The sequence below is a fragment of the Frankliniella occidentalis genome, unplaced genomic scaffold (genome assembly GCF_000697945.3).
Source record: "Frankliniella occidentalis isolate FOCC.00 unplaced genomic scaffold, Focc_3.1 Scaffold1, whole genome shotgun sequence".
NCBI lineage: Eukaryota > Metazoa > Arthropoda > Insecta > Thysanoptera > Thripidae > Frankliniella > Frankliniella occidentalis.
The window spans coordinates 1,177,005-1,187,329 of record NW_026267131.1 but is presented as its reverse complement, the minus strand read 5'-3'; the positions used below and the strand labels follow the sequence as shown (position 1 = coordinate 1,187,329).

At 48.1% G+C, this 10,325-nt stretch overlaps 3 protein-coding genes across 3 annotated transcripts in view; 2 read left to right on the top strand and 1 right to left on the bottom strand.

Annotated features, from left to right (window-relative positions):
- The first annotated feature begins 1,494 nt into the window (after positions 1–1,494).
- On the top strand, positions 1,495–5,018 carry LOC113213510 (uncharacterized). Its single transcript, XM_026432601.2, has 8 exons — positions 1,495–2,056; positions 2,376–2,499; positions 2,622–2,765; positions 2,866–3,120; positions 3,308–3,481; positions 3,561–4,055; positions 4,442–4,633; positions 4,710–5,018. Exons 1-8 carry the CDS (start codon positions 1,973–1,975, stop codon positions 4,871–4,873), a joined length of 1,632 nt encoding a protein of 543 aa, XP_026288386.1. The 5' UTR covers positions 1,495–1,972; the 3' UTR covers positions 4,874–5,018.
- On the bottom strand, positions 4,928–7,554 carry LOC113213509 (uncharacterized). The gene is made up of 8 exons (XM_026432599.2): positions 7,191–7,554; positions 7,037–7,117; positions 6,802–6,963; positions 6,552–6,723; positions 6,066–6,463; positions 5,612–5,983; positions 5,315–5,531; positions 4,928–5,225 (listed from the first exon to the last, which is right to left on the bottom strand). The coding sequence occupies exons 1-8, from the start codon at positions 7,314–7,316 to the stop codon at positions 5,068–5,070; spliced, it is 1,686 nt and encodes a 561-aa protein (XP_026288384.1). The 5' UTR covers positions 7,317–7,554; the 3' UTR covers positions 4,928–5,067.
- A 248-nt stretch (positions 7,555–7,802) lies between these two features.
- Positions 7,803–10,325, top strand: part of LOC113213551 (uncharacterized) — a 23,190-nt gene continuing 20,667 nt past the window's right edge. Inside the window, exons 1-4 of the mRNA XM_026432667.2 lie at positions 7,803–8,336; positions 8,612–9,603; positions 9,683–10,018; positions 10,100–10,303. Of these exons, the coding sequence (XP_026288452.1) occupies positions 8,334–8,336; positions 8,612–9,603; positions 9,683–10,018; positions 10,100–10,303 (1,535 nt within the window). The 5' untranslated portion in view covers positions 7,803–8,333. The remainder of the gene's footprint in view (positions 8,337–8,611; positions 9,604–9,682; positions 10,019–10,099; positions 10,304–10,325) is intronic.

The following is a 10,325-nucleotide window of genomic DNA, read 5'->3' as shown; positions in this document are numbered from 1 at the left end:
AAAAAATATTTAAAAGTAAAACAAAATTCAAGAAAAGCAAAACAGGAAAATTGGTGTACGTTTGAATTTATAGTGAAGAACCCCTCGCCCAGGACCATTACCCTCTCACTCAGCAGCCTCGGCAGCGACGCGGTGCTCCATCCGCCTGGGGCCTCGGGGGGGCGGGCCGCCCTCTCGCCGCGGAGTCCCTCGCGATGTCGGATGACAGGTGTCGGCCGGTGCGCTCGGCGGGCGGGCGTTGGTCTCTGGCCGGCTGGACCGGTCGTCGGCTATTGCCACCAGTGCCCCGTTCGCGCACCGGGCGGGGCACAAGGCGCCGGCCCCTAATCGGGACGCCTCATGATGACGGCGCGTCGGACCTCGTCGGCCGGCCACCGGCGGCGGGGAGCTGATTGCGGGAACGTCATCTTGTGATAACGGCTATCTTTGGCAGTGATGTTTAATTACACGAGCAGACCGTGTAAAACAATGCACCGGCGCGGCCCTATAAGGGAGACGGCGTGGCGGGGCGGGTCCGGTCGCGGGGGTGTTTGGAAATCAAACTCGGGCGACGAGGCATTCCTTCTGCGTTCACCTTTGCGCTGAAAAGCTCGCTTTCTCTTTGAACTGCAGTCTTCGACACCGGGCAGCATGTCGCGCTGGCTGCGGGCGCTGTAGGGAGAAGGTGACAGCTGAGTAGGGGCGGGGGGCATGTCATTGAGGGCTGGTGGGAGGTGCTTGATGCAAGGCGCAACCTGCCTCACCGCGAATCCGCGGGTCAGCCGGCGAAGCGTGCCCGGGGCAGGGACGTCAAGACCCGAAATACGGTCGCCTCAATTCAGGCCGACGGTCGGAGTGAGAGAGACAGCATCACACCTGCTAGCGGCCGGTCAGCGCTGAGCCAACCGCCCATAAGAAACTGCTGGTGGCCGCTGGTCGCAACCCGAGTGGTCGACCAAGCCGACCGGAGCGACCGCCGGGCTCCCGGACGGTTGCGGCCGGCGGAAACTGCCTCTTTCTCGTTTCTTGGCAGGCGTGTTCTTCCACACTGCCACGCCAAGTGTAAGATAGCCTCACACTTGCGAGGTAATTCCCTTTCCCAAGTGGAAAGTGTATCACACTGTCGTTAACACTTGACGTCAGAACGTAGCTGTGGAAGTACGCCGATGACGTCAATTTCGCACGGCCACAATCATAGCCACCTCCACCCTCTCTGCATTAGGACTTTACTAAAAACATGGCTTTAAAAGGTCAAGTTTTGTACTCGAAGAGATTTACTACACGGCCCTGCCTACCACGCGTGCCCTGACCCTGGTTCCGACGCTCGGCCGCGGTCCCAGCGAATCCACACCCAACAACACCACTCCATTTTCTAGATAAAATTGGGAGTTTATGTCAGAATGGGCCACGCAGTGTCTGCGATCCGCGCGAGTTCGGGAGACTCTTCGAGAGATAAGACGCCGCAGATCGCACACAACGCAACATTGCGCGACCCTCCCAGGACTCCCCATTCGCCGTGCTGGACGTCCTCGTGGAGGTACGCGAGAGACGCGCTTCGCTTCACGCGGCGGGGGCGCCTGCAGCAGCACCGCGCACCTTGCACCCCGCGCCGCGCGTGGAGAGAATGCCACCAAAACCCGAGGACTCCTAGACATCCTCCTCGGCCCTTTATCGGCACCGTATCTCATCGTAATCCTGGGCCTGCCGGGCCGGCGTATGGTGACCGGCCGGCACGCGTGCCAAGGTGGACGCGGCCGCGGCCCTGCACCTGCACGACGACGCGAGTCAGGCGAGATAAGCACGAGCCGGGAGCGCGCGCAGGGCCAGTATGTAGTAGTGGAGCTGGTCAGGAGAGTGGGGCTCGCACGCAGGGTTCATCCTCTGTCGCGTCGTCGGCGGCGGGTCGCCCTGCAGACTGCGGACAACATACCGGCGCGGCACGGCGCGGACTATCGTCAGGACGCCGACGGCGCAGACCCACCCACCGCCCGGCATGGCCGTCACCGTCAAGCCGGCGCACGAGCCCCCCGACGGCGGGTACGCCTGGGTCATCATGGCGGCGTACGCCTTCAACACCGTGAGTAGACCCACGAGTAGCCAGTGTGCGTGTTTTATTCGAGCAGAGGAAACGTCGCCGACATGTAATCCTGGGCCTATTCGCACGGGGATGGGGCTTTAAGGCGCCGAGGCCAGACACGATGCGCTAACTCGTCCGCACCCGTGCATGCGTGCTAGTATACGAATTTGTTTTGACGAGGCACCGCGCCTACCTGTAGAAATTTTGCGCAAAAATATTGTTTTGCTACATCAGCAAAATGACATTGCTGTCACAGCGCTGCAGTGCAGTGCTTGCCTCTGACACCACACACGATCACAACGGCATTTACGCTTTGCAGATCCTCGGAATCCAGATGAAGGGCATCGGCCTAGTGTTCAAGGACATGTTCAGTGAGATGGATATGCCTGCCACGGACGTCGCCATCATCCTGAACCTGAACCTGTCCTTAAGCCTGCTCCTCGGTAAAATACAAGTACCAAAACGGAGTGGCAGTCGATCCACACAAATTCGTTTTTTTATTACAAAAAAGTATCGATCAATCCTCGCTCGTTACTGATATGAAGAGCGTCGCTCACTTGGTCAGGTATCTTCACCGGCGCGCTCATTCGGAAGTTCGGCTACCGGAAGGTGGCCGCGGCTGGCGCGCTCCTCACCTGCGCCGGGCTCCTCCTCACCTCCGTGGCCACCACGTTCATCGACTTCGTCATCTACTTCAGCATCATCACTGGTGAAGTGCACGACGCGACGTTCACTTGCAGCGAAAAAAAATAAAATGAAATAAAATTAGTCGCCCCCTCTAAAGCCAGATGTTGACTTCTCCGCTGCAGCCGCTGGCTTGGGGCTGACGGCGCCCTCCTTCAGCGTGGCCTTCCACTCGTACTTCCGTCGGCGGCGCAGCATGGCCTCGAGCGTGCTGTCGACCCTCATCGGGGTGGTAGGCATCGCGTGCCCGCAGGTGATCGGGCTGCTGCTGCGCGAGTACGGGCCCAGGGGTACGTGTGTGATGCTAGCCGGCTACGCCCTCAACGTGCTGGTAGCCGCCGCGCTCCTCCACCCCGTGAGCTGGCACTCTCGCGCCGCAAGTGAGTAGGAGATAATTTAATTTTACAGAAAAGGTGTTTTTGTGAAATTTTAAAACACTTTTCAGTCAGATTTTTTCTCCTTTAGAGTGGTATTTTCTTTATTTTCTTCCAAGAAGTGCGCCACACCGGTGGTGGATTCGCGTACAGCGTACCGTGCTTTGTGACCCGTTTGCTTATTGTGCCGAAGGCAACCCTGACGTGAAGGTGCTGGTGGAGGACGCCGTCGAGGAGTCCACACCGGTCGACGACTTCGCGCTCCCCCCGCTGCCCGTCCTCATGGAGGAGACGGACGCCGACCTGCGGAGCGAGCTGCTGGGCAGTCTGGGCTCCATGCGCCGGCGAGCCTCCACGGTGTCCAGCTGTAAGTCGCCCTTAACCGACTTCAGTCGTCACTATGAAGCGCCCTGCACACGCGCGTGACCTAATCGTGACTTCTGTAGACCACACGGCGCGGCGACCCAGCGAGGCCAGCAACACCATGTGGGCGTCCGCCAGCATCCTGGACATGGTGTGCAGCAAGCCCGGCGGCCTGGACCAGGCCCCGGCCCTGGACAAGCTGCCCAAGAGCCCCAGCAGTAAGGACGAGCCGCCGGCGCCGCCGCGCGCGCCCCGCACCCTGCGCGAGGACGTCCGGCTCTGCTGGAGGTTCCTGGTGGACTTCTTCGGCCTGGACCTGCTGGCGAACCCCAGCATCGCCAACATCATGCTCGGTCTAGCACTCGGCCTCTTCGGCCAGGGCAACTTCAACCAGTTCCTGCCCTTCATCTTTGCCGAGCGCGGGCTGAGCACGACGAACATCGTCAACATCATGTCCCTCATGGCCGTGGCCTCCACCGTCACCAAGCTCCTGGCGCCGCTGCTGCAACGGCTGCTGCGCCAGTCGTCCCGGGTCATGTGCGCAGCCACCTTGGTGATGCTCGTCGCGGGGCAAATAGGTAGGATGCGTCTGAAGCAACTTTTGAAATTTCCCTAAAGTAGTCAGCCAACAACGTGTTTATATAATATAAGTCTTCCAGTCGGGCGGCAACGTCTCCAAAATACGCCCCACCCCCACCCCCCGTTTCCACGACCCACGTCATATTAGCGTTATGTAGGAACGTTCGACGCGCAACTTTCGTTCTCCCTGTACTGTACTTAGTCCCTGTACTGCACTGCTGGGTGCTGGAGCGCTCAGGGCTGGCCGCCGGCTCCACACAGCTGATTGGCGGGCTAGCCTACCCAGCACACTGCAGGCGTCATCGTCGGCTCGTGTCGCTCCGGGGCACGCTACGAGTGGGAGAACCTTGTTGAGAGCCCTTCCCGTTCCTGTGTGTGTGTGCAGCCCTCGCCTTGGTGCGAGACGACACCGCGGTCTTTGCGATTGCCGTCACCCTGGGCAGCATCAACGGCTTCAACATCGTGTATTACATCCAAGTCCTCCCGGACAGCGTGCCACCCGAAGACCTCGCCTCCGCCATCGGCCTCCAGGCCGTCCTCGGCGGCGTCGTCATGCTCGTCTGCGGGCCTCTGATCGGTGAGTCTTGCGGCACTGTCCGAGACCTGGCGGAGACTACCCTCGGAGTCGCTGTTGACCGTACCTTGCCCCCCAGGCGTTATCCGAGACCAGTCGGGGAGCTACGACATGGTCATCATGACGTGCTGCGTCTTCACGCTCGTCTGCATCACCATGTGGCTGGTCGAGTTCATCACGGCGGCAGTGAAGGGCCACGGCCGGGGCCACGGCCGGGGCCGCGGCCGTGTAGGTGATAGTTGAGGGGAGCGTTTTGTTGTTTTTTAAGTTATTACATGAGAGAAATCTAAGACTGACTCTTGGAATCGAAGATAAAAATTTATTAACGAGCCAAAACAAAGATTGGTAAAGACTATGTATTGTAAATAAAAAAAAAACTAATTTGTCATGTGGGAGGTACCATTTCTAATGGATACTTTAAAATAGGGTTACCTGTCCTACATTGCAGGTTCCTGGAGAAGGGCCTGTTGATCAGCAATGATTTTCTTTCCTTCATGAGTTCTCAAAAACTTTCCTAATTTGACCATTATCGCTTGACGGACCTCCCCTACAACGCGAATTGGGTTAGAAGGCTTGGTCAGTCTAACAATAAAGTCTGCCAAACAGTGAATGTATTTAAGATTTTATTAATTTAAATGGAATAATTGGATTGTCGGAACTGGGAATGCTTGCTCCATTACTCACCTGCTATTCCATCAACCTTGTCTGGGTCCAAACGCCTTTTAGGGATGGAATTTTTGTGTGTATTAGATCTCCTTCCTGATAAAGTGCTTAAAGCCATCTCAGTTGGTGTAAAAACATTTACGCAGAGTTCTGACACCAGAACTGACACCTTTTCATATGAAAGACCCTTAAGCCTTTGCTTTGATAAGCGTACTGAGCCAAAATCAACAAACTCACCCTGCAGAAGAAGATCAGAATTTCGTCAGTTACAAGGTACAACAGCTAACTTTTACTCACAGGAATCAGATTAATGCTAACAATATATTTGTCTAGCTCGGATGACTCAGGCAGTTTCAGCGGTGAACTCTTGACGGTTAAAGAAACCTTCTCAGAAGCACTCGTTTGGCTCCCTCTAAGCAAAACATTTTGTTTTTGGATTGATGAATTAGGTTGGCCTCCTATTCTGACTGGACTGATATCTTCTATACTAGATGAACTTTCTGAATCACTACTACTGTGATTATGCCTAGGAGAAAGCATTGAGGCAGATTTTTGTGAAATTGAGGAGTCAGAGTCTTCAGATTCATCTGAAATTGAGATAGGACTAGGTGTTCTTTGATGAGTTTGGTTCTCTTCAGAACTCAATATTTCTTCAGTATCTGATAATACAATTGGGTCTGGTAAACGTTCCTGGAAAAGAAAAGAACTAATAGTAAACTGAAAGAAACCTTAACAAAATTATGAGTGAATTTAGTAGGTACTGATACTTTACCTGGTTTACCATTTCAAGAGAAGTGTTCAGAGGTGGTGGTATGGATGTAGAACAGTGAGCAGTTCCAGATTCCTGCAGCTCACTGTCAACATTTGGTGGTGCAGGGATGTCATCACTACTTAAAATTGTTTCGGGGACAGAAATGCAGGGGATGGCTTTCTGTAAATTCTCCATGTCTTCCTTTAAAGTTGATATTTTTTGATTTGTGTTGATTAAGTCAGTAGATAATTGTGTAGTTTGTTGTGAGAGAGTATTTACAGCAGTTTCAATTTTCTGTTGAAGACTTGTTTCATTCAGTTTAAAAATACTGATTTCATTCCGCATATTTGCCATCTCTATCTTAGTTTCCTTTACTTCGTTAACTAGGTCTTTCACTGCCGTAAATAGGTCATGTATACCTGAAGATAAGAATTTTCTAGTTACTAAAACAAAAGAAATGTGATTCTGCAGGGTCAAACTGCACTGATACAGTAATGCATGATTTACTTGAATTAGCCTTCTGCTCTTTAAGTTCAGCATCAAGTAGAAGTGTTCTGAGCTGCTTATTTTCCTCTTGAAGATAAAGTGTGTCACTTAAACAACTTTTGTGTGTTTTTAATATGTTCTTGATCTCCATTTGATTCTCATCGCTTGAATGTTCTGATTCTTCTTCAATATTCTGAAATAGAAACTATATGCATATAACTTTACCTTCCCATATGAGGTAACAGAGAAATAATATGACAAAAATACTGACCTTTCCTCTTTTTCTTTTAAAACTGATTTTTAATTTTCCTGATTCATCTTCATTGGAAACATTTTTATAATCGTCAGAGTCACTTTCATTCACATCATTGAAATGATCACCATCTGACACCTCTACATCCAAGTCACTGGTATCAAACAAGGAACTGGCGTCCTGCAAATAAATATAATTAGAATTTTATACTTTGCCACAAATAAAAAGAACAACATAATAATTAAAAATATACCGAAGCAGAGTTTGATGCAGAAGTATTATAAATATCTTCTGCTGCAGAAGAAGTGCAAGTAGCAACAGGAGCATCAGGAGGCTGCGTTGAAAAGGATACTGGTTATTAGACTTTACCAATTTAATTTAGACTTTTAAAGGGGAAAAAGTATTACCTGGATAACGTCGATCTTTAAATTCTTGCCGTTTCTGTTGCACAGTTTTTCCTGGACAAGTTGAACCTGTTCAACCTTGCCCATTATTTTGCCTCTTAAGGCTCTGCTGGACCTGGGCTTACGCATAACGCTGAGGACCTAACCAATGCACTGAATCAAACCACTAAAATCTGCTCTCCTCATTCATGACAGACAACAGAAAGTCACTCAAACTTGATAAGTATTCGAGTGCTTTGTTGTGAAAATGATTAAATCAAAACAAGGTTTAAACTTTGAAAGATAGTTCAACTTAAAGTTTCTCAGATTCTGTTCTGTTTACAAATATTTGCCACGGAACTGTAAATAATATCTCACATCTTCTTGACAGAGAAAGGGGAAGGAAAGGGGGTTGCATACTACTACGCGCCCACACACCTCACATCTCACATGAGCATCTCGAACGAAATCTATTTCGAAAAAAATAAGTAGTTCAGATTGTGGAATATTTCTTCAAACAACTCGGTCACCATGTTACGGGTGCTGATAAATTTAGAAGTAGAAGCAGAGCTCCTGCAATAATACAGGGCTATTTGAATTCAGCGCCATTGACTGTTCAAATTCCGCCAATTCCTCTGATACAAGTGTCTAAATTAGGGTTTTAACGATAACAGTGAAAATTGGACAATGTTTCGAAACTTTCATACATAGTCTGATAAGAAATCTAGAGCAATTACATCGCTGGGAGTTAAATATCAATAGAACCATAGAATACACATGAATCATGTATTATTTGCAGAAACACGGCCACGGCCTGTTGAGGACAGATTTCTCATTTTGATATAAAAATTCCATAAATTGAACTAGATTCATTGCCACAAGCTTTGCAAACAATCTGTTATTGTTATTAATTATTAAATGAACGTATCATGTCAACATTTAAATTTGGAGCATCAGGAAGTTGTCCTATCTTGAGGACAAAATTCGATTTACAATTTCAAAACGTCCACAGAGGTTATGTTTCCGAGGAACTCAAGGCGGTTTCTTGAGTAAACTATATGTGCTTAACTTTGTTTTAACCCAGAATACTACATAAATGAAGTATTGTTCAGTCGCATTCCCATGTTTTTGCCTGTTATCTTTCTTCGCTACCAATAATCCTCACTAATGGTGAGTGCAGAAACAACACAGTTTGTTTGACAGTTTCTCCTGTTGTCAATTTCACTTAGTATTTTTTTTAAAAGTTAGATGATCTTAGCAATGAATTTGCATCAATCTTCAAATTAGTCTTTTCATTGTGATCATTTTGTATTTGGACCAATGTTCAAAGACTACTCCTTTGTGTAGTGTACTATATTGTGTTTGTATCTGGTATCTGCACCCAAGCAGTTACAAAAGCAGTCAAAATACTTTGCACTTTCCTAAAATCTCTTTTATTGTTGTAGGCCATGAATGAGTCTGAAACTGAGGTACATTTGGAGAACATTCCTGTTGAGACTCACCACAACTTTGATGATCGGACCCCAGAAGTGGAGCACCCTGCTGTTAATAAGAACATAGAGAGCGTAGTTTTAACAAACACCTCTAAAATTTCTGCTCTAACTGAGTTTGCAAATGCAACTGTAGTAGGAGCTGAAAAAAAGGATGTATCTCCAAAATCTGATGAAAAAGAGACATCTTCAATGGAGCAAGTGCTTGTTCCTTCAACAAGCGAACCAGAAATGGAATTACAAAATGAAGGTGAAGATGAAGGATTTAAAGGATTTGAATCAATAGATGATATAGAAATTGATGCTGAGCAAATGCTTCAAATTGTGAATGTAATTTCGCTCTGTGAACATGATGACATTATGAATGCCAATCAAAGTCAGCTCGATGAGATTATCAATGCTGATCAGAGTCAGCTTGAGGATATCATTGCAGATCAGTGTCAGCTTCATGATATTATCAAAGAAGAGCCGTTTCAGCTTGAGGATAATATGAATGAAAATCAGTGTATGGAAATGCAACAAGATTTGCAGTGTGCTGACCTTTTAAGTGATATTTCAACATTTGATCAGCAGAAAAATAATGCTGCTGAAAAGCAGTCAACTGATAATACATCTAATTTGCACCAAAGTCACCGACTTGAAGGTTTAGAGTCAGTATGTCACAATGAACATCATGTCACTGAAGAACTGCAATTATTATGTCAGCAAGGAGACAGTGTCACGGAAGATCAAAGGCTTATGGTAGCTGAAGCTAATTTGCGGTATGGCATCCCAACAGTGGAGTATGAAGTAGACCATGAGGAGAGCCCTGTTGTAGAGCAACCATACTTGTGCACGGAATGCAGGCAACGTTTTTCTGAACATGATGATCTGGAACAGCATTTATGGGATCACATAGCTGCAATGACTGGGAAGCATCCTCATAAATGTTCAAAGTGCCCAGGAAGGTAAGTAAGGAGTCTTTTTTTTTCCTGTCTGAGATACGACAAGGCATCTTACTAAGCTGCTGCATTTGGCTTGTTACAGAACATTTTCAGATATGAAGCAACATAAGCGGCATCATCAAATGGGTCTTGAATGTGATATTTGTGGAGAAGCATTCCATGAAGCCATTATTTTAGCACGTCATAGAATGGCAGCCCATGCACGCTCTAAGGCCTACCCCTGCAAAATGTGCAAAATGACCTTTACTACGCGTGCGGAGCTTTCCCAACACAAAGAGCGCCACTCTAAAACCAAGGCATTCTACTGCAAGATGTGTAGTGAGTCATTTCAAAGTGAGGTTGGTTTGAATGTTCACATGAAAACACACTCAGGATCATCAAAAATTCGTAATATTGTCCGAGAGAAAGGCTCACCAAGGTTTGTACTGCTCAGCTAGTTTTTGTATAGTCATGTCGCCAAAGGATACCTGCTAACTATGTTTTTTCTCATTTTTTTTAGTCATACCTCTGCAACTAAGCCGCACTCTTGTGCACATTGCAGACAGGACTTCATTTCCCTTGAAATATTACAGAGTCATGTAAAATCAGAACACTCATCAGCATCAGGGATTAATCTAATCTGTGATGTTTGTCAAAAGAGTTTTTTGAAACTTGAGGATCTTAAGATGCACAAAACCACACATTCTGATCACAAACTGTATAAGTAAGAATTAGTATTTTAGATC

Bases quoted from the DNA above. Each gene is read 5' to 3' on its own strand.
- LOC113213509 (XM_026432599.2), bottom strand. From the start codon at position 7,316: ATGCGTAAGCCCAGGTCCAGCAGAGCCTTAAGAGGCAAAATAATGGGC. The intron at 7,118-7,190 runs GTAATACTTTTT...TTTTCAACGCAG, and splicing joins TAAAGATCGACGTTATCCAG to CCTCCTGATGCTCCTGTTGC. The intron at 6,724-6,801 runs GTCAGTATTTTT...TTTCTATTTCAG, and splicing joins TTAAAAGAAAAAGAGGAAAG to AATATTGAAGAAGAATCAGA.
- LOC113213510 (XM_026432601.2), top strand. From the start codon at position 1,973: ATGGCCGTCACCGTCAAGCCGGCGCACGAGCCCCCCGACGGCGGGTAC. The intron at 2,057-2,375 runs GTGAGTAGACCC...TACGCTTTGCAG, and splicing joins CGGCGTACGCCTTCAACACC to ATCCTCGGAATCCAGATGAA. The intron at 2,500-2,621 runs GTAAAATACAAG...TCACTTGGTCAG, and splicing joins GTCCTTAAGCCTGCTCCTCG to GTATCTTCACCGGCGCGCTC.